A 23,586-nucleotide genomic window follows, 5' to 3' on the forward strand; every position below is an offset into this window, starting at 1 on the left:
CAGAACACATATATTGTGAGGCAGGGACAGAAGACATATTTATTGAATATAGGCAGTGGGCCTTTGCAAAAACATTTGGGGAAAAAAATCTATTTGGGCTGCCTGTGACTGTCCTCAGTGTTCTGGGTCTGTGCTGGGTGTAGTAGTCCTCCTAATTCATACGCAGCCAGCTAAGTGTTACAGCAGGCTTGCGCAAAATTATTTCCTGGCTCTGTGATGGCTGTTAAATCACCGCTGTATTCCAGTCCAAAGTGCAACACTCTGCAGTTATTTGACATACTCCAGGGCCAGTAGCGGTGACGCAGAGAGAGAAGAGATATATTGATTGAATATAGGCAGTGGGCCTTTGCAAAAACATTTGGGGACAAAAATCTATTTGGGCTGCCTGTGACTGTCCTCAGTGTACTGGGTCTCTGCTGGGGGTAGTTGTCCTCATAATTCATACGCAGCCAGCTAAGTGTTACAGCAGGCTTGCGCAAAATTATTTCCTGGCGTTGCGTAAGCGAAGTCAGCCTCCAACCACAGGCCAATAAGCGGCACATTTAATTACAGCGTTCTGTTTCTGCACTACTGGTAATACACCATGCTGAGGGGTAGGGGTAGGCCTAGAGGACGTGGACGCGGGCGAGGATGCGGAGGCCCAAGTCAGGGTGTGGGCACAGGCCGAGCCAGTGTGGTGGCCAGGGGTAGAGGCAGGGCCAGACCGAATAATCCACCAACTGTTTCCCAAAGCGCCCCTGCAGAGGTCAAGGTGCTCTACGGTGTGGCAGTTTTTCACAGAGACGCCTGACGACCGACGAACAGTGGTGTGCAACCTTTGTCGCGCCAAGATCAGCTGGGGAGCCAGCACCACCAGCATGCGCAGGCATATGATGGCCAAGCACCCCACAAGGTGGGACGAAGGCCGTTCACCGCCTCCGGTTTGCACCACTGCCTCTCCCCCTGTGCCCCAACCTGCCACTGAGATCCAACCCCCCTCTGAGGACACAGGCACTACCGTCTCCTGGCCTGCACCCACACCCTCACCTCCGCTGTCCTCGGCCCCATCCAGCAATGTCTCTCAGCGCAGCATCCAGACGTCGCTAGCGCCACTGTTTGAGCGCGAGTGCAAGTACGACGCCACGCACCCGCACGCTCAAGCGTTAAACGTGCACATTGCCAAATTGATCAGCCTGGAGATGCTGCCATATAGGCTTGTGGAAACGGAGGCTTTCAAAAGCAAGATGGCGGCGGCCCCGCGCTACTCGGTTCCCAGTTGCCACTACTTTTCCCGATGTGCCGTCCCAGCCCTGCACGACCACGTCTCCGCAACATTGTACGCGCCCTCACCAACGCGGTTACTGCCAAGGTCCACTTAACAACAGACACGTGGACAAGCACAGGCGGGCAGGGCCACTATATCTCCCTGACGGCACATTGGGTGAATTTAGTGGAGGCTGGGACAGAGTCAGAGCTTGGGACCGCTCACGTCCTACCCACCCCCAGAATTGCGTGCCCCAGCTCAGTGGTGGTATCTGCGGCGGTGTATGCTTCCTCCACTAAACCACCCTGGTCCTCCTCCTACGCAACCTCTGTCTCGCAATCAAGATGTGTCGTCAGCAGCACGTCGCCAGCAGTCGGTGTCGCGCGGCACGGCAGCACAGCGGTGGGCAAGCATCAGCAGGCCGTGCTGAAACTACTCAGCTTAGGAGAGAAGAGGCACACGGCCCACGAACTGCTGCAGGGTCTGACAGAGCAGACCGACCGCTGGCTTGCGCCGCTGAGCCTCCAACCAGGCATGGTCGTGTGTGACAACGGCCGTAATCTGGTGGAGACTCTGCAGCTCGGCAGCCTCACGCACGTGCCATGCCTGGCCCATGTCTTTAATTTGGTGGTTCAGCGCTTTCTGAAAAGCTACCCACACTTGTCATACCTGCTCGGAAAGGTGCGCCGGGTCAGCGCACATTTCCGCAAGTCCAACACGGACGCTGCCACCCTGCAACATCGGTTTCATCTGCCAGTGCTCCGATTGCTGTGCGACGTGCCCACGCAGTGGAACTGTACGCTCCACATGTTGGCCAGGCTCTATGAGCAGCGTAGAGCTATTGCGGAATACCAACTCCAACATGGGCGGCGTAGTGGGAGTCAGCCTCCTCAATTATTTACAGAAGAGTGGGCCTGGTTGGCAGACATCTGCCAGGTCCTTGGAAACTTTGAGGAGTCTACCCAGATGCTGAGCGGGGATGCTGCAATCATTAGCGTCACCATTCCTCTGCTATGCGTCTTGAGAAGTTCCCTGCAAAGCATAAAGGCAGACGCTTTGCACTCGGAAACGGAGGCGGGGGAAGACAGTATGTCGCTGGATAGTCAGAGCACCCTCATGTCTATATCTCAGCGCGTTGAGGAGGAGGAGGAGGGGGAGGAGCATGAGGAGGAGGGGGAAGAGACAGCTTGGCCCACTGCTGAGGGTACACATGCTGCTTGCCTGTCATCCTTTCAGCGTGTATGGCCGGAGGAGGAGGAGGAGGGGGAGGGGGAGGAGCATGAGGAGGAGGGGGAAGAGACAGCTTGGCCCACTGCTGAGGGTACACATGCTGCTTGCCTGTCATCCTTTCAGCGTGTATGGCCAGGAGGAGGAGGAAGAGGAGGAGGATCCTGAAAGTGATCTTCCGAGTGAGGACAGCCATGTGTTGCGTACAGGTACCCTGGCACACATGGCTGACTTCATGTTAGGATGCCTTTCTCGTGACCCTCGCGTTACACGCATTCTGGCCACTACGGATTACTGGGTGTACACACTGCTCGACCCACGGTATAAGGAGAACCTTTCCACTCTCATTCCCGAAGAGGAAAGGGGTTCGAGAATGATGCTATACCACAGGGCGCTGGTGGACAAACTGATGGTAAACTTCCCATCCGACAGCGCTAGTGGCCGAAGGCGCACTTTCGAGGGCCAGGTAGCAGGGGAGGCACAGAGATCAGGCAGCATGTACAGCGCAGGCAGGGGACCATTATCCAAGGCCTTTTTCCAGCTTTCTAGCTCCCCAGCAAGACTGTGCCACCGCTCCCCAGTCAAGGCTGAGTCGGCGGGAGCACTGTAAAAGGATGGTGAGGGAGTACGTAGCCGATCGCACGACCGTCCTCTGTGATGCCTCTGCCCCCTACAACTACTGGGTGTCGAAGCTGGACACGTAGCCTGAACTCGCGCTGTATGCCCTGGAGGTGCTTGCTTGTCCTGCAGCTAGCATCTTGTCAGAGAGTGTGTTTAGTGTGGCTGGGGGAATCATCACGGATAAGCGTACCCACCTGTCAACCGACAGTGCCGACAGGCTAACACTCATCAAGATGAACAAAGCCTGGATTTCCCCAGACTTCTCTTCTCCACCAGCGGACAGCAGCGATACCTAAACAATACGTAGGCTGCACCCGCGGATGGAAGCAGTGTTCTCTCTCACCATCAAAAATGTGGACCTTTTAGCTTCATCAATCTGTGTATAATATTCATCCTCCTCCTCCTGCTCCTCCTCCTGAAACCTGATGTAATCACGCCGAACGGGCAATTTTTCTTAGGCCCACAAGGCTCAGTCATATAATTTTAGTAAACAATTTTTATACGTTTCAATGCTCATTAAAGCGTTCAAACTTTCACCTGAACCAATTTTTATTTTAACTGGGCTGCCTCCAGGCCTAGTTACCAATTAAGCCACATTAACCAAAGCGATTAATGGGTTTCACCTGCCCTCTTGGTTGGGCATGGGCAATTTCTCAGGTACATTACTACTGTTGGTACACCAATTTTTGTGGGCCCTCGCCTACAGTGTAATCCAATTAATTTTTAGCCCACCTGCATTACAGCTGACGTTACATCAGCTGTGTTGGGCACTGCAATGGGATATATTTATGTACCGCCGGTGGGTTCCAGGGAGCCACCCATGCTGTCGGTCCACAGAGACTTCACAATAGGGAGTTGTACCTGCCTGTGTCTGAATTAAAAACCGCGGTCTGACTGGGGCATGCAGACACCTTAACAGAATGAATAGTGTGTGGCACATAGGTTCCCCATTGCTATGCCCACGTGTGCAGCTCCTGATGGCGGTGGCACAGGATTCTATTTCTCATTGCTTCTGTACAGCATTGTGGGCTATCGCCCCGCCCCTTTTAAAGAGGGTCGCTGCCTAGCCATGCCAACCCTCTGGAGTGTGTGCCTGCGGTTCCTCCTCATGGCAGACGCACTTATAAATAGACATGAGGGTGGGGTGGCATGAGGGCAGCTGAAGGCTGCGCAGGGACAGTTTGGTGTGCGCTGTGGACACTGGGTCGTGCAGGGGGGGGGGGGGGGGGGGTTGGGCAGCATGTAACCCAGGAGAAGTGGCAGCGGAGTGTCATGCAGGCAGTGATTGTGCTTTGTTGGAGGTAGTGTGGTGCTTAGCTAAGGTATGCATTGCTAATGAGGGCTTTTCAGAAGTAAAAAAAATTGTTGGGGGGGGGGGGGGGGGGAGGAGGAGACTCTTGCCGCTATTGTGGCTTAATAGTGGGACCTGGGAACTTGAGATGCAGCCCAACATGTAGCCCCTCACCTGCCCTATCCGTTTCTGTGTCGTTCCCATCACTTTCTTGAATTGCCCAGATTTTCACAAATGAAAACCTTAGCGAGCATCGGCGATATACAAAAATGCTCGGGTCGCCCATTGACTTCAATGGGGTTTGTTACTCGAAACGAACCCTCGAGCATCGCGATAATTTCGTCCCGAGTAACGAGCACCCGAGCATTTTAGTGCTCGCTCATCTCTACTACTGAGCAATCCTTCACAAAAAAATTAAATAAAAAAATTCTGATCCAATAATCCATAATGTGTGATCAGTGAGAAACCAAGTAATCTTGTAGATATGATACCTAACAAAAATACACTACACACGCTAGAGCGATTATAAGTTTCTTATATGGGGGTTCCATTTCTGAGACCCCCGTATATATTAGCATCATGACCCTGCCTAGACGGAGGAGTTGTGAAAGTGTTGGCTGTTCCTATAATGGAGTCATACATGATCTTCCCAGAATGCAGAAGGACCCTCGTTCTCACAATGGCTGCGAGTCCCAGAAAAAGTAACGTTTGTAAAAATTTCTCAGCTGGGAATACCACCAAGTTTTTATGCCCCCTCTGGAAGCAGTGTAATCTGACAGCCTGACCCTCTGAGCAGAAGAGGTTGTGCACCCCTGTGCTGGACCATATGCTCCTACTCTGAAAGCCTTCAGCATTGCATACTGGCATTTGTTATAACGGAACGTGTTTTGTCATTTAAAACCCCTTTTTATCCTATTGCTAGGAATTAGAGTTGCAGCGCCATCTAGTGGAAAGTAATGATCACTACTCTATTGAGCAACTAGTGCAACATTTCTGCAATTGTTTTCGTGTACTTCGTTTCCAGGCTTGTATAAACTCACAAGCAGTATGCAATATGTGAAGTGAGCAGACTGATGGTAACACATTGAGGAACTGCTGCAGAGAATCCAGTCTTAGGCCGGCTTCATACAGATGAGAAAAATTGCTCGAGATTTGTGCATTACGAGATGCACGAATATGAGCCCCATTCTTTTGAATAGGGTCATACACGAGCAATTTTTCCCACACTGCAAGATGGCATCATGTGCTATCTTCCTCCATTGCATCTAACATGGTTTTCAATAGGGCCGACGGCAGCATCGTACCATGTGCTAGATGCACGCCATGTGAGGTCTCCCATTAAGAACAATGATGTGAGGCAGTTGAGAGAAAAATGCTTTGCATCCGTATGGACAGAGGTTTTTGTTTTGAGCAAAAGTTTGATTTCTGGAAGTAAATAGCAGTAGAGCGATCTCACCATAAGCTGTTGCACTCACATTGCCTGGCAATAGTTTGCAACACAAAGCCATTGTGTGCTACATAATGTTTGTAGGCCTATCCTAAGGGCTCATGCTCACGGGAGTTTTCACTGCGTGATGAATGGGGTCGATGAACTTTCATTGATCCATGTATGTGCGTGTTGATACACTTAAGGAATAGATCGCAGCATGCTCTATTTCTTTGCATACCATGCAGCATAGGCCCTGTATTTTTCTATAGGCAGTGTATGCAACGCTGTCCATACGCAATACGTCACCAGCCCGCTATGAACCAGAGAATAAAAGAAATATAAATAAATTTAAAATCGCTATGCAACGCTGTATGTGCGATGTGTGGGCATGCTCAGTACACTGGCATTCACAATCTCTGCCGGAAGACAGGGTATTTACACAAACACCTAAACAGCGGTGGACATGAGGCTTCAGTGATAGCAGCAGGTAACTGCCATTGCCAGTGCCACAGCAAGTAGTGAGAAGCAGTTCAGTGCAAGGTGGCCCTCCTGCCATCTACATCATGTCTAGATTCATAATGCTCATCGAGTAACCAAATCCTGCCAACGGCTAGATGTTTTTGGAAGTAAAAACTCTCCAAAATGTATAAAGTGGTTTATTAATGTTATCTATAAGTTACTGCGATAAGTACAGCGCTAGTGTAAATCCCGAGTACAAATGAAGAACGTTTAAGTCAGGATTACAGTCTTAAAATACTGACTAAGTAGTTAGATCCCCATATCCATTCCTAAAGTGCAGTTATGCTGATTGGCAAAGTATTCCAATAGTCGTCTGGTTGTAGCCGTCATTTCTTCATCAAGGTATTCTGTGACAACCGTGAAACACTTGCGCTAGAAGAGAACAGGAATACAGTGAGTTTCTTGTACAAGTTCCTGTACATTCCTATATTATGGATTGATACTAGAAACCCCAATAACTCTACGGCAAGACCCTGCCAGATCATCTGATGGAGGGCAGACAGGCCCCCGATGCCCCGGAATTAATTCCTCCACTGCTTTCCAAAGTGTGGGAACAGGATTGTGTGAAATGGACAGAATATACTCATCCCTGGTCTCCTATTAACTTCCAGATCGTGATATCCCATGACAAGCATATGATCACCAGCTTCAGCATCAGCCATGGCGGGTGCTTAACCAGAGCTAAATGCCTGGTAGTGTCAGGTTGCTGCCCAAGCTGAAGGGCCACTAACAGGGGACATCAACTACTGGGTGCACTATTACTTTGTCACTTCAGACTCATCACAATGGTTCAAGTGGGTTGGTGCTTTCAAGGTCTGTAATAAAAGTGGGGTTTCATTTCGCACTCCACCTCAGGCAGCAGATAGGGCTGCCTCCAGGGGTGCCCCAAGCCTAGGCGATATATTCCCTTATAGCAATGGGCTCAAGGCTCAATATCTTGACTTCCAGGCTCTATATTGCCAAGCTGCTTCAGTGTAGCTCAGATGAATAGGTTATTAGTTCTTCCTCCATTTCATTAAACTGATACAAATAGATCTATGTGTTACTTTCCCCTTCATCAGCACCAGTGTGGCCCCATAATCTGCGCCTGGTTATTGAAATAAGATCTGTGAAGCCATCAGATCTCTTCTACGAATTATGCTGCCCAGAGAACCACTTTTCTGTCTTCCTGATCTACACAACATGAAGCTGTAACACGTCTGTGTATATAAGTGCTTACGTAGAACGTCTTAATGCGGAAAACTTCAAGCCGCAGAAATTCTTCCATTGTCAGTTCATCGGTGCTCTTATTCATGGAGAGGAAACCGCAGGTAGCGGAGCGCTTGGCGTGTTCATTCCTACAGGAGCCCAAGACATGACAGTTTAAATCTGGCCTGTAGAAACCAGAACATGATCCTTCGGTTTAAAACAAATGCTTCATGCAAAAATACATTAGCTTTAAAACAAAATGAGACACTAAGTAATTTACCTTTAAAAAACAACAACTTTGCCATAGTTGTCATAGAGAACCACAGAGTAAAGTTAGCATGTCACTTCTACTGCTTTGTGAACATAAGAAAAGTGTTCCAATTTTTTTTTTTTTTGTGTTCACAAATAAATGGTCCTGCCATTTGTTATGTGTATTGTACAGCTACAGTGGATGAAGAGTTAATGTATCCATCTCCTGTCATGTGGTATGTTTGGAGTCTATAAATATGAGTGATTGGGTGTGATAAGTGGTTCTTTTTCAGAGTTTGGTCATCAGGAGTGCTTCTGAGTGCCGGCTACATGGGGGTACCTTTAACCCTCATGTGGTGGAGAATGGAAGAGGGGCATCTTCAGGACGTCAATTTTAAGAGCCAGTAGAGAGTGAGAGAGTACATAGGTGAGCTCAGACTTCCATGCAGAAGTACTGTGTCCAGAGAATATCTGTGGTGAGTCTGCCCCTTACTTTTCCAGGAGCGGTCCCGGACAGATAACTAGGATTGCCGGGCCAGTGTTATCCTGAGTATATCCCCTTCCCGGAGTGGTTCCATACAAGTCCTAAGGATTTTAGGACCAGCATTATCCCAAGTTCCTCCCAGATTGTCTCTGTATTGCCTGCATTGGTGTATCATTGCAAGTTTGTGAAGTGTTCTAGTTACTAAAATAAAGTTTTCCAGGCCCTGACAGTTCCCAGGAAGTGAGGTACTAGAAAGTTATCAGTGTGTGGACTATGCTCATTACCGCCGATATCCTATACTGGTGGGAAAGGAACAGTGGCACCACCCGTGACAAATTAAAAATCTCAGTAAAATGTTTATTGGCCATCCCTATCCTAGGGGTGTCCAAAAGCAGCCTAGTGGCACTTTGGCCAAGGTCGCGTGTAGCCCTCCAGGAAGGAAACTGGTGTTGCCATGACCGGTTTACCCTCCCAGCTCCTCGTGTCCTGAGTGGACCCTCCGGAACACTACAGCTGAAGGATGGACAGAGGGTGCCTCAGCATTAACCCTTTAGATACTATGGTCATCTCCAAACCTGGCTGCCATTTAGCACTCTGTATTGAGCAAACTCTGCTCCCAGACTTTATGTATGCTATGTCACAGCTATCTGGCATCTACGTACTAAAGACATCACACTCAGAGGGGTTAAAGCAGAAGTGTAACTTGATGCTCCTGGGCCCCAATACAAAACCTGTAATAGAGCCCCAAATATAATGCTTTATTCATAGTACTGGGCTCCCTATATGGAGAAGAGAGGCCTTAGGTTACACCAGTGGGCTAAGATTTATTTCACGTATGTAGTGTGTGTATATTAAAGGCTCACTTCACATTTCACTTTCAGTTGTACTGCTGTCTTCAATCTTGGGGTACGTTCACATGTAGTGGTAATGGCGCAGAAAGTCAGCACCAAAATCTGAGCAAGAGCACCATCAAAATCTGCAATGGATCCATAGCAAACTGCACACCTAATGTGTATACAACTGTACAACTGCAGGGTTGGACCCTAGAGTCAATTCCACTGGTTGGCCCTAGGTACCCCAAAAGGTTGTGACACTGGATGGGGGAGCCCGAGGTCTTGGGCCAGTGGGTCGCACTTTGAGATGCAAAGAAACCCACTGGGCTGAATAACATGTGGAGTCATTAACAGGTTGTAAGCCTGAGTGGGACTTGGCACCCTTTGTATGTCTTATCCATGCTAAGCAAAAACAAATAAGTTAAGTTAACTCACAAGGGGTCATCATCCGGCTCCCAACCCTCCAGCTCCTTCAGGCAGAAAAAGCAGCAAGCAACGTCAGGCTCATTCTCCGTTGGGCAGTGCACAAAGCCAGCTTTAGCCATCTAAACAGACACATGAGTAAAACTACAGAGTAACAGTTAAGAAAAAAAAACTGCAGAGTGACTTTTTTTTCCTTTAAAGAGAATCTCACTTGAGGTGTGTGTTGCGAAAAATAACTTCACTGAATGTGAACTCCATTCTATTGAATGGACTTATTCACATGAGAGATTTTTTTTTTTTTTTTTTTTTAATTCCTTGTAGCCAGAGGCAGTACTTGAAGCTCCTGGGACCCAATGCAAAATCTGTAACAGGGCCCCCAACTATAATGCTTTATTCATAGTACTGGGCTCCCTATATGGAGAAGATGGGCCTTAAGTGCCTCCAAAGGCTCCTGGGCCCAGGTGCAACCACATCCCCTATAGTTACACCCATGCGAGAATAAAGATCACAGCAGGTTCTATCTTTGGCGCTCTCAGAATGCCACACCCATTGTTTTCAATGGGACCTTTAAAGACATCACATGGCCCTGGCATGCCATGCAAGGTGAGGTTTCCCATCAATGGGAAACCCTTGTGATCCTCTGACGCACCTGAAATATTCCTGAAGAGTCACATGTGGTTCTAATAGGTAAAACTGTAAAAGCACTCACAGGTGTGATGCTTTCTTTGCCACCATAGGGGAGGGACAGAATATATATATACTTAAATAAGAATCACCCAAAAATAGGACATGATACAGTTATCTTAGACTCATATTAAGCCATTGAGAACAGGTTCTTTCCCGGTGTGAATCCTGTCCAGCTTGCAGTCAGACAACACTCAAGTGAAAACTTTAGTTGAACACAGAATGCCAGCATTTCACCTGCAGCACCAATTACAGTCCCACTGCTCATGTAGTGTGGTAATAATGCGTCATGGGGATTGACAGCAGAGCATTGGAAGTGAAAAGAGAAAGCATCAGAGCTTATTCACACGTCCATATATCGGCCAGGTTTTCACTTCCGGACAATATACGGTGTTCCTCTCTGCAGGGGGAGGAGGCAGGCCAGGAGCAGTGCACTGAGCTCCCGCTCCCTCTCTGCCCCTCACAGGACAGGGCAGAGTTTATCTCCATCACGACCTGCACGTATGTGCAGTGCATGACCCACCAGTGCTGAGCTGTGATGTGGATTCTCACAGTACCTCCACAATGCCCACTGCACGGGATATCACAAGATGGACAGCTTCCATTGACTGCCATGAAAGCCATCTGAGATTTTCCACACAAAATAGAACATGCTGCAAATCTCCCCCACAAGCAGAGGGGGAAAAAAAGGCACCCCACGGAGCCGCACTTACATTCTCAGGGGTGCACTTGCAGTTTTCCGTGAAGGGCCAGTCAGTAAAAGTACTGAGCCTCTTGTTATAGTCATACATTATTCTAAAGTCCTTCAGCTGCTGCAGAACTTGCATTAACCTCTTCTTTGCCCCATGCATGATGTAACCTACAAACCTCTGTCCAGTCCTGCCCAGGCTTTATGGAGATGGTAATGGGACAGCCTCATTGTGAACAGCTGTTAATTATCTCTGCAGGGGCTTTCCCATAAGGGTGCATTCACACGAACGTATATCGGCTCGGTTTTCACGCCGAGCGTATATACGTTGTCCTCATGTGCGGGGGGGGGGGGGAGGATGGAAGAGCCAGGAGCAGGAACTGTGCTCCCGCCCCCTCTCTGCCTCCTCTCCGCCCCTCTACACTATTTGCAATGAGGAGAGGCGGGATGGGGCGGGGCTAAATTGCGAGAAAGCAGCGAGGGGGCGGGAGCTCAGAGCACTGCTCCTGGCTCTTCCAGCCACCCCCCCTGCTGAGAGAGACGACTATATCGGCTGGGCGTGAAAACCGAGCCAACATACGTTTGTCTGAATGCAGCCTTAGGGTGCGTTCACTCGAGCGTAGGCATATTGACGTTCGCACGTGTGCAGCGTTTAATCGCTGGAAAGAACGTTTTTCAAGGATCATGACCAGAGCTAGAAAGCGTATTATCGTTTGTTCCTACTTTGCAAACTATCTTTTCGGCCATCAAATATGCGTTGGCGCGTATTTCGGTCGCGTATGTTCCGTTTTTTTTTTCGGGTTGCCGTTTTTACGCGCCGTAAAATCGCCCGTGTGAACGAATACATTCTAAACCATTGCCTCAGATGGTCACGTATATACGTTTGGTCGCAAAAACGCGCCGTTTATGCGCTCGTGTGAACGCACCCTAAGGCTGCATTCACACGAACGTATATCGGCTCGGTTTTTACGCCGAGCCGATATACGTTGTCCTCGTGTGCAGGGGGGGGGGGGGGGATGGAAGAGCCAAGTGCAGGAACTGAGCTCCCGGCCCCCTCTCCGCCTCCTCTCCGCCCCTCTGCACTATTTGCAATGGGGAGAGGTGGGACGGGGCGGGGCTAATTCTCGGAACTTAGCCCCGCCCCGCTTCTTCCCATTACAAATAGTGCAGAGGGGCGGAGAGGAGGCGGATAGGGGGCCGGGAGCTCAGTTCCTGCACTTGGCTCTTCCATCCTCCCCCCCTGCACACGAGGACAACGTATATCGGCTCGGCGTAAAAACCGAGCCGATATACGTTCGTGTGACTTCACCCTTACACTGTGCTTTTCCCAAAAATTGGTCAAAATAGTGTACAGTGGTGTAGAAGTTAATCATAGCACATTGCTATGTCACTGTAAACTAAAGAAGACCCACATAGGGTCTACTAGATCAAAAAAAATTGTGCTAAGGCCTAGTGCCCATGGCCGTGACGGGCTCCGCTGCAGTATTCCGTCACGGCGCCGACCCCCCCAGAGACCCCATACTTACCTCCTGATCCACCTCCCGACGTCCCGCATGACGCTCTGGCGCGCATGCGCAGTAGAATGGATGACGCGCCGGCAGTGTCATGTGACGCGCTGGCAGCATCGTATGACACGCCCACAGCATCACATGACACGTCAGCCACGTCATATGACGCAGACAGCGTTAGGCGGGGAAGTGTTTTCACGCTATCTTCCGCTGTGGTACAGCGCAAATTTGCACCCCAAAATGGATCCCCCTGTTTGTCCTGTGTTCAAAAATATACCCATTGTGGCCCTAATCTTATATCTGAGTGCACAACAGGGCCCAAAATGAAAGCAGCAGTCGGTGGCTTTTAGAACATAAATTTTGCTTGAAGGCCTTTTAGGCCCCATAGCACACATGTAGAGTTCTTGAGTGCCCAAAACCATAGAGAACCCCCACAAATGACCCCATTGTAAAAACTAGACCCCTTAACGCGTTCATCTAGGGGTGTACTGTGTATTTTAACCCTACAATTTCTGAATAGATCTAAGCAAAGCAGTAGGAAAAAATTACTATTTTCATTTTTTGGGCAATGGCGTCAATTTAAACAGTTTTTTTTGTACAGCACAAATATAAATGAAGACTTTCACCCCAAAATGGATACCCCTGTTTGTCCCGTGTTCAGAACCATACCCCTTGTGGCCCTAATAGACTTACAGGACACATGGCTAGGGCTACAATGAAAGGAATACCCGTTGGATTTCAGGGTACAACTGAATAAATTCCAGGCCCCATCGCCCACTTATAGAGCCATTGGGCGGCCCAAACTATAAAGAACCCCCTCAAATGACCCCATTTTGAAAACTAGACCCCTTAACAAATTCATCTAGGGGTGTACTGCGTATTTAGACCCCACAGTATTTGAATGAATCTAAGCAACTTATTGGATAGCTCCGATCGCAATGACGGGGGGGGGGGGGGGGGGGGACTGCCCACAACCCAGAATGACAGCTCCATGCTGTAGGCTACCTGCGGGCACCGACAGCATGGAGCTGTCACGTCCAGAGCCCACGTGGCTTTATTCTCTGCGGGACACATGTTTTTACGTCCTCAGAGAATAAAGCCTACTTGGGCAGAACGCAAAAAGGCATTGGGCTGGTCACTAAGGGGTTAAACAATACATGATATGTTATCCAAAGTGGTACCATTACAAACAAAAAGCAAGGCCTCATGTAGGTTTTTGGAACCTGACGCATAGAAACAAAATAAAATTGCCTGGTCATTAGTCTATGTGCACGTGGATGAATAAAAAGTTGTGCCTGAGATTTTTGGGTGTAACTCGGATCAGACACCACAAATCTAAAAGTGTTTTGTGGACGCAGCCCCTTTCTCAGAAATGACAGGTCATTCTTCTCCTCCTGAGTATGGAGACTGTTGGATTATTCATCCACTGCACTCAAGTCAATTATTTTCTGAGGAAGCGGCTGTGTCCTCGAAACACGATAAGATTTGGTTGTTTTAATAACTAATAAAAAAAGAATCTGGTTAATTCCCTTGTTTTAATATTTAATCATTAGGACCCAAAAATGCAGGATACAACAAATTTTTAGGTCCTAATAATAATATTGTTACGCTTTGTCTTAGCCTCAGAAGTTGAACTAATATATAATACTCTGTTTTATTTGTGCGTTATGTAAGTATTAGTGTATCTTGACGCCACCAGGAAGTCCTGGTGGAGACAAGAGTGACAGCAGGGTTACACCCCCTGAACCTGATAGGCTACACAGCTTGCTCCCAAGCAGGTCCTTTCAGCACACTAAAATTGATTTTTCAGCTCCTGCCTCCGGGCACTGAGAGAACCTCCTACATGCTTGCGTCCCAGCTTCTAGCAGCCCACAAATATTCTCTTCTCTGCTGCTGGCTCCCATCCCGCCTGCCTGCAGTGATACAACCTCCTGGGTGCTGGTGTGCCGGCTCCCAGCAGTGATACAAGCTCCTGGTTGCAGGGCCAATTCTCGGCCACTCTGAAAGCCTACCCGCTGCCACTCTTTATTGCCCGACCCCTGTACCTTCACACCGAGGCTCTCCATGCAGCTGCTTCTTGGTTGGCTTGATCGCGCAGCTGCTCGTGATCCCTGGTGCCAGGCCACTATTATTTCGCTGTCCCACCTTCCGGCCCCTGTCCAATGCTGGCCACTGCTGCAGTCTATTCCCCCTCGGCTTTTCCATCCCACGTTCGCGCATTGTAGCTCCGCCGCTGTAGGCAGTCCCAAGCCAGCACTGACAGCCGCCGGTCGGCACATGTGAGCGCTGCTCCAGGGTGGGACAAGGTAGCTGAGACAGGTGGCGGGGCATACATCTGACCGCTCCTGAGCGACGCTGGGGCACGCACACTCCTCACATCTGCAGCATTGGGGGAGAACACTATTGGGAGCGGAGGTGCCTTGCATGCCTATTATTTCAGCCGCAAACGGTGCTCTGACCCGCAGCATACTGGAGGAAAGTATTGGGAGCGCCGGAGGGGTGCATGACTATAATTGTCTTTTCTGTAGCTACTTGCAGGAGCTTGCGCAATTGCCCCAATCGGGAGCTAGGGGACTGACAGGGGCGTTCCTGCATTGAACACCTGTCAAACCCCTAGCTTCTGGTGGCGTCAAGATACACTAATACCCTAAATATACATGCAAATTTCATGTGAATCTGATGCAATTTTTTTATTTTTCATATTGAAAAAACTTGAAATTTGGGGGTTTTGGGGTTTTTTTTTCTGGCCCTTCTAAACTCCATACTAGTGTGTAGAAGGAAACACTGTAAGAAAGGTACTTCTGCTTATATTAAAGGATTCTTTAAAAATGTGGGGTTTTTTTGTAATTTTCTACACATGAAACAGCATACGTTTCCATGTTCCCTCATAGATTAAAGCTGCCCTCTGGGTCTGGAGAAACCAAAATGACCACATCACTTCTCTGACTATTGATATCACACTCGCCCATATGTAGGTAGCCTAAAACAACGATTTTTCAGTTGCAGTTTTTATGCTGTTTTAACCATCCGTCAACCACGCAGTCTGAATACACTCCTTTAAGCGGACATATGCACTGTACTTTTTCCACGCACAAGGTATGATTTTTTGCGCCTGAGACACAACCAAGCCTTGATTGTAAATGGGTAATTCGTCCAAGGAGGTCCAGATGTATTCTTTTTCCAGTGTTTCATGCATCCTCTTGCATACTGTGCGTGCATTTGCGCACCCCTCATACACTTTGGTGCACAAAAAGTAGAGCATGTGAATCCATGCAAAAAAATGCGTCAAAAAGACGTGGATTTTAGAGCCAAAATTGATCTGGAATTTTTCCATGGTGAATTACGCGGCGTGACCGTTCCCCTAGACCCCCTTCACATGGACACATTTGCGCGTGTAATACACGGAGAATAGAGCACATTGATTTCACTGGGTTCATTCACATTCATGTGTTTTTTATGCGCATTTACGTTGCGCCAAACAAAATGCAGCATGCTCCATTTTCCTGCGCGTATGAGCACCCAACTTTCCAATAGAAGTAAATTGAAAATACGCAAATGCATGCAAAATATGCTAGGAAATGCGTAAATAAAATGTGTAATTGTGCAGGAAAAATAACACACATTGGACTAATTAGCCATTTCAATCGGTGCGTTTTTGTTTGCCACGTGAAAATAAGCACAGCTTACAGTACAATACACCAGTGCGCGTGCAAAAAACATTGTTTATTCTGTTTAAGCCCTAAGGCCACTCTCACACATGGACGCGGGAAAGTGTGGCGATTTCAATTGTGGCGCTTTGCTGCGATTTTACTTACGTTCGCACCTAATCACCCTCATAACCCATTGAGATGGGTGATAAGGAGCGCTAAACACCGAAAAATAAAGCAGACAGCTGGAAAGTGCTGGGCAGCAATGGGAACAAATGCGTCACCGTGATTACCACAGTGTTCAAAATGCCCAGTAATTGCAGTAAAAAGTACCTGTGTGAGAGCAGACTTAGGGCTTATTCACACGAGTGTATATCGCTTGCCTATATACACCGGCCAACCTATATACGCTACCATCTGTGCTATCTTGCCCTTTCTTCTCGCTCGCCAGCTCACCTCCTCTCTCCTCCCCTCTGGCTGTTTGCAATGGGAGGGGGTGGGGCTAAACTCCTGCCCCCTACCTGCCCCTTTTCCATAGCCAGGAATGGGCGGGGGTGGAGCTGAGTTCTGCCCCATCCCACCCCCTCCTATTGCAAACAACCAGAAGGCAGGAGGTGAGCCGGCGAGGGGCAGGGAGGGGGGAAACAGCTCAGATGGTAGTGTATATATTGGCCGGCTGTGAAAACGGCGGCCGATATACGCTCATGTAAAAAAGCCCCTAAGGGCTTATTCAGATGACCATATATCGGCTCGGTTTTCATGCTGGCCGATATACGGCGTCTCTCTCTGCAGGGGGAGGAGGCTGGAAGACCCGGGAGCAGTGCACTGAGCTCCCGCCCCCTCTCCGTGCCTCGGCATTATTTGCGATGGGAGGGGCGGGAAGGGGTGGAACATTTGAATAAGCCCTGAGACTGTATTTATATAGCATTCTCAGGCGCAACTTGCATTGCACAATGTACGGACATTCCATCCTCATGCGGTGGGATAAGGGTGACTACCCCCTAGCGTTTTTTTTCCGCTGCGAATTCGCTGCATTTTTTTTCCAACTTGCGTTTTTGGTGCGTTGCGTTTTTAACATTAGAAAGTTCCATTGACAAATGGAAAAAAAAACCGCTGTGAATTCGCAGCGGATTAAAAAAAACGCTAGTGGGTAGGCACCCTAAGAGGGACATGGCACATTACTTGTCCTGTTCTTGTACGAGGCTACATTCACACGGGCGAGCGCGATATTGGGGTGAGAAACTCGGTCCACTTTCGCACTTGCCAACGTGCGTTTTTCAAATTTGGGGGTGCTCAGATGGAAAAAAGGTGTCCTATTTGTAGCGTTTTGTAAATGTGTTTTTCCTGCGATTTTGCTCCTCGTAAATCACGGACCAATATTGCGCTTGCCTACATGCAATTTTGCGGTGGGCGTGAGGTGCTTTTGTAACAAAACCACATTGCATCACTCTGGTGAAGTAGCGATCCTCCAGCTCGGCTGACCGCGGAATTTCTCCCAATGTTTTTAATGGGGGGAAACCTTGCATCACATCGCATGCACCTAGCACGTTGGCGTGATGCTGCCGTCGGCTGCATTGAAGACAATGGGAGATGCGATGCGATAGAATATGCCGCGATTTGTTACTTGCATCGCGGTGCCATGTTGGAAAACATTGCTCAGGTATATGACCCCATTCAAAAGAACAGGATTCGTAATTGTGCTAGACTTGTGCGTCTCGCAACACATAAATCTCATGCGATTTTTCTCAGCCGTGTGAAGACGGCCTAAGGCGGGGTTGGTGATTCCGCACACTACGTCATGGTGGTAATCTCAGTGTAATGTGCTCATGTTACTCATGGAGTTTTATGCGCCTCTGATCTCAAAAATCTGACATTATTGAATTTTTCGTGAGTGAGAAACAGCATCAACATATGTTATTTCCTACCCGCTCCTATGCGAAAAAGCAGTACAGATGTTGCACTACAACCTACTTTGGTCACAAGTATGTAAGACCCTGACGTCACGTTATAGTCTCTGGTGTTGTTTTCTGGATGCAGGTTTTTTGATCAATTACTCCATTCATTATTATACTATTAATATATGGTCCCTAGCCATTCCACAGTTCCAGGCCTGTTCTTATCCATGGCTGGTTGTTCTTCCTACTTCAGCTGATTAATTCCACTTGATTGTGGCAGAGACATCAGAGGTGGCTGCATATGGGGTGTTAGCACTTTGTGAAGGTGCCGCAGGTATGTGCATACGGGTAGTGTGCTGATGCTGGGAATTAGCAGAGTTGGTGTAGGGTTTTTTTGTATTAAAGGGGTTTTCCAGGGAGAATAGTACTGATAGTTGATCGGCTGGGGTCTGTCGCTCCATGCCCCAACCGATCAGCTGAGCGAGCGCATGTTGTCAGTGCTGCAAATACACAGAGGTCGGAGCAGAAGCAGCGGAAGTGTCCGTGCTGAACTCTGTGTAGTGACCGGTGCTTGTAACTTGTGAATGAGACCCCAGACTGCAGTTACAACCGCTGGCCACTACAAGGAGGTCTGGGACAGAGAGCCTTACCCTAATAATGTGATGGTGAGCAGAAACAAAATGCTAGGGTATGTTCAGATGCTGCAGATGTTGGTGCAGGTTCATTGCAGACTTCATTCCTTTCCCTTTGAGGAAATAACATCTGCTGCATACATTGACATGCTGTGAGTTTTAAATGAACAGCGCACTTTACACTTTGGAGAAAATCCCATCCACATTGCTTGTACAAGGGATGTTACTGCAAAAAAACTGCACCATCTTCAACCCATTTGCACGTACCCTTAAGGCCCTTCTTTATTGAATGATCATTCAAATGAGCAACCATGAAGGTTCATCTTTCAGTAGAACGCTAATATGGCATTGCTTATTACATTCACTCCAATTTAGGCCGCCTGCACACGGACGGATGGGATTCCAAATCCGGCCTTGTGCCCAGCCGGCGACCCCGCATTACTCCGGCAGACGCCGACCGAGGATTCCGCAATGCAAATCCATTCGTGTGCAGACGGCTTTATAAGTAGTAGAAGAGGATAAAAGCCTGTAGCGTTGGAGGGAGAAACCTTCGTCTTAACAATCTCCATGCGGTAGTATGCTGTAGTATTACTACTTTGTCATGCTCTACTCTCCATCTACATCCTCTGTCCGCAGTACCATTAGGCCCCAGCTCAGTTTTAGTTTGGCCTATTTCCCCGCATCTTGTGATTTGCTGTAGAGATAGGCACAGTGTAGCTTCTTACACAGCGCTATCTGTACCACCACCAAGCTCTCTCCAGCCAGTAAAGGCGTCTGCACACAAATGGATTTGAAGTGTGGAAACTGCGATCAGGATTCGCTGTAATATTCACCCATTAGAAGCCATTAACTTCTGCAGATTTGAGCGGATGTGAATTGCCACTTATTTAGAGTGCAGCACGCTCTATTTTAGGCTGCATTCCCACGAACGTATATCGGCTCGGTTTTCACGCCGAGCCGTTAGACATTGTCCTCGTGTGCAGGGGGGGGGGGAGGATGGAAGAGCCAGGAGCAGGAACTGAGCTCCTGTCCCCTCTCTGCCTCCTCTCCGCCCCTCTGCACTATTTGCAATGGGAAGAGGCGGGCCGGGGCTAATTATTGGAACTTAGCCCCACCCCTGTCCCGCCTTCTTTCATTGCAAATAGTGCAGAGGGGCAGAGAGGGGGCGGGAGCTCAGTTCCTGCTCCTGGCTCTTCCATTCCCCCCCCCCCCCCTGCACACGAGGACAACGTATATCGGCTCGGCGTGAAAACCGAGCCGATATGCGTTCGTCTGAATGCAGCCCTAGCGCGGATTCCATGCGGACGGACTCCACTGTTGCCCATTGCAGTAGCCAAGAGGGCAGTATGCCATTCTGCAGGCGGTTCTAAACCCTTTATATAGAAAGCTTTTTTTTCCCAGGTGGTTGACCAACTTTCTGATGTAATCAACTGCTTGCAATATTTTTTCCACGTGGACGATACACTATATTTCTGTGTGGAAAAACCATGGTGTCTGTGGTGGAAACCCAATATATCTATATTCTGGACTGTGGATCTTTGTAGTGGACAGTGAATCTGTTTTTATTCTGACAGTACTTTACCATGTTTGCCTTCTGTTCTGATACAAATATAGATATATGTTCTTACATCTAATCAATATCTCTACTTCCTGTAATGAAACTTCTATTCCCTAAACTTTGCTGACAAGATATTATTTAACATGAACACGCTATATTTTTCCATCTGTTAATAGAAGTAGGAATCAGACATAGATAACCGCATTTAAAGGGGTTGTCCCGCGCCGAAACGGGCTTTTTTTTTTTTCAACAGCCAACCCCCCCCCCCCCGTTCGGCACGAGACAAACCCGATGCAGGGACTTTAAAAAAAACCCGCACAGCGCTTACCTGAATCCCCGCGCTCCGGTGACTTCTTACTTACCTGGTGAAGATGGCCGCCGGGATCTTCTCCCTCGGTGGACCGCAGGGCTTCTGTGCGGTCCATTGCCGATTCCAGCCTCCTGATTGGCTGGAATCGGCACGTGACGGGGCGGAGCTACACGGAGCTGCTCTCTGGCACGAGCGGCCCCATTGAGAAAAGAAGAAGACCGGACTGCGCAAGCGCGTCTAATCCGGCGATTAGACGCTGAAAATTAGATGGCACCATGGAGACGGGGACGCTAGCGACGGAGCAGGTAAGTGAATAATTTCTGATAACTTCTGTATGGCTCATAATTAATGCACAATGTACATTACAAAGTGCATTAATATGGCCATACAGAAGTGTATAGACCCACTTGCTTTCGCGGGACAACCCCTTTAAGACAAGTACCGCTTTTAGATACCGCAATAATAACCCAAGCAATTTTACTGGAAACATATGCAAATAACATGGGAGATTTAGGCAATTACTAATTCATGATGTAACATCCAATCATATCGAAGGAACCACACGTGGGTCCAAGACAACCCACTCATCCCGTCTACCACATGATGGCCAATCACAGATGACCGGAGGATGGAAGAATTTCAAGATGCTTATCCAATAATTAAACAATACGTTGTATCTATGTAATCTTTGACCTGCCCAGATGGGCAGATATGTTAAACTCTTTAAAAGAGGCTGCGCGCCCAACAATAAAGCAGAATTGAGGAAGCTTATACATGCTGAACCTGTGTCAGTGTGAAATCTTCTTATGCGCATATAATCAATTCAGAATTAATCTGGAAGGGTGTAAATATTCCAAATTGAGTAAGTCGTTGGACACAAAAGGAAATCCACGACAACAATAGCTACCCTCACATCTCCCCCAACCCTGGCCCACCCTGCACTACTCCCTGCCAAAAGCTCCCCCCCACTCACGCCAAAACACCCCCATTCCCTGCCCCCTTCAAATGCGCCCTTTGGAACTCCCGATCTACAGATTGGATGACAGACATGGTGGAGGAGTAGGTGTTCTCTACTTTCTAAATTGCTCCTTCCACATCATTCTCCCCTTCCCCCAGCACTCAACCTAATCTTCCTCTGCATCTGTGTTGCCTCACAGTCTGACTACAATCTCCTCTCCTTCTCCATTAGGCACCCTAGCATCTCCCCAGACCCTCCCACCTATTGCACCTCTAGACCGTCCACACCAAGCAGCTTGCCCAGACCTTAGTCTTCGTTGTCCCCCATCTCTCTCCTCTCAAGACCCAACCTGGTTTCCGAACACTACTCTACCACCCTCAGAAGTGCCCTGGATGAAGTGCCACCCCCCTGACCTATCCACCGAAGACCACAACAACCTTGGCTCATGCTTCAAACATGCTTTACACAATGATGCTCTAAGTGTGCTGAGCATCTGTGGCGCAAATCCAAACTTCCTTCACTTCAAATCTATGCTCAAAACCTCGCTCTCCACTATGCCAAACAAGTTTTTCACCTCCTTCGTCTCCTCACTATCCCACAAACCCAAACGACACTCAACTTCTCCTTAGCCTGAAAGAACAGTCCCCCGTGTCAGGTCTCAGTGCTGGAGAGCTAGCTACCCACTTCAAAGAGAAAAATCGAAAACCTCTCTGACTCTTCAGCACTGCATCCATTGCTCACCCACTATCTATATACTAGAATGACAGAGGAAGAAATCTCCAGACTGCTTTCCACTGCTTGCCCACCCACCTGCACTAGCGACCCTCTTCCCTTGCACCTCCTCCGGTCCCTTTCCCCGGCTGTCATTACCCACCTCACCACCATCTTCAACCTCCCCTTGACCTCTGGTATTTTTCCCTCCTCAACAACCCTGGACCCGACTGATGCTGCCAACTATCGACCCATCTCAAACCTCCCCTTCATCTCCAAACTACTTGAACTCCTGGTCTATTCCCACCTCACGCTTTTTCTTTCTGATAGCTCTCTCCTTGGACTCCTATGGCCTGGCTTCCACCTCCTACATTCGACTGAAACCGCCCTCACAAAAGTATCAAGTGACCTTACCCCGCTTGTGTCCCAAAAAACTGTATATTACATGTTATCACTGCGTTGCTGTGGTTCCCCCTTGCTCCACCTCTTACCCGTGTCATTCTGTATCATCACCCCCCCCCCCCCCTTGTTTCCAAATAATTGAATACCACATGTAACTTTTGTCAGTTCTGTAATTTTCGTATTGTTTGTTCCCCATGTGCCTCAAAAGCGCTGCGGAATCAGTGGGCGCCATACAAATAAAGATTACTAGTATTATTGAACATTAAGCTGTAATAAATATACCTAGGCTACCTGATCAGTTTGATTACGTATTTTGCATATTTGTGGTTGGTTTAGTTCAGACTTTGCTAGTATTGGCACTCTCTTGCCATCTAGTAAAACAATAGTCCTTGGTTTTTGCTAAGCAATGCAGTAACTCTTATTTAAATGTCTTTATACAGAAAAATCCCCACAAATGGACCCCGGACATTACATCGCATACTTGCTGGCCATTGCCATCTGCATCCTCCTGCTGTTCCTTGCTGCATCTGCGCTGCTTGTGTGCTTCTTGAGGTAAACTGGCATCATGGGATATGACTCACACCGATGATCAGTGTCAGAATGGTGACGAGGACAGAGAAATTCTGGAACCCTGGTGAAAGTATTAGGGCTAGAGATGAGCGAGCGTACTCGCTAAAGCAAACTACTCGAGCGAGTAGTGCCTTATGTGAGTACCTGCCCGCTCGTCTCTAAAGATTCGGGTGCCGGCGGGGGAGGAATGGGGGGAGATCTCTCTCTCGCTTCCCCCTGCTCACTCCCGCAACTCGCTGCTCTCCCCCGCCGGCACACGAATCTTTAGAGACGAGCGGGCAGGTACTCTCATAAGGCACTACTTGCTCGAGTAGTTTGCCTTAGTGAGTACGCTCGCTCATCTCTAGTTAGGGCTCCTTCAGATAGGCATATTTCTGCGCAGAATACACAAATGGGATCGTTATTTCCTTTTTTTCTTTTTTTGCGCACTCCTATTTTTGTTCACATTTGCGCACCAAGGATCCCCATAGACGCCTATAGGATGTACGCAACTGTGCACTCCCATGAGAAAAAAAG

General features: G+C 48.5%; 2 protein-coding genes across 2 annotated transcripts in view; both read right to left on the reverse strand.

The window, feature by feature from the left end:
• Positions 1-6,579: 6,579 nt before the first annotated feature.
• On the reverse strand, positions 6,580-11,042 carry LOC136584519 (baculoviral IAP repeat-containing protein 5.1-like). Its single transcript, XM_066584319.1, has 4 exons — positions 10,905-11,042; positions 9,520-9,629; positions 7,550-7,667; positions 6,580-6,702 (listed from the first exon to the last, which is right to left on the reverse strand). Exons 1-4 carry the CDS (start codon positions 11,040-11,042, stop codon positions 6,580-6,582), a joined length of 489 nt encoding a protein of 162 aa, XP_066440416.1.
• The window catches only part of LOC136584493 (twist-related protein 2-like), a 296,978-nt gene continuing 282,426 nt past the window's right edge, over positions 9,035-23,586 (reverse strand). The window contains exon 3 of the transcript XR_010787285.1: positions 9,035-9,049. The gene's annotated coding sequence lies outside the window, so the exon portion shown is untranslated. The remainder of the gene's footprint in view (positions 9,050-23,586) is intronic.

This window comes from Eleutherodactylus coqui, chromosome 1 (genome assembly GCF_035609145.1).
Source record: "Eleutherodactylus coqui strain aEleCoq1 chromosome 1, aEleCoq1.hap1, whole genome shotgun sequence".
Classification (NCBI taxonomy): domain Eukaryota; kingdom Metazoa; phylum Chordata; class Amphibia; order Anura; family Eleutherodactylidae; genus Eleutherodactylus; species Eleutherodactylus coqui.

What these genes read in the sequence shown, in the direction of transcription:
- LOC136584519 (XM_066584319.1), bottom strand. Translation starts at nt 11,042, where the DNA reads ATGCATGGGGCAAAGAAGAGGTTAATGCAAGTTCTGCAGCAGCTGAAG. An exon ending in GCAAGTGCACCCCTGAGAAT is followed by an intron (nt 9,630 to 10,904) that starts GTAAGTGCGGCT and finishes GTGTCTGTTTAG; the next exon opens with ATGGCTAAAGCTGGCTTTGT. An exon ending in GAGCCGGATGATGACCCCTT is followed by an intron (nt 7,668 to 9,519) that starts GTGAGTTAACTT and finishes GGGCTCCTGTAG; the next exon opens with GAATGAACACGCCAAGCGCT.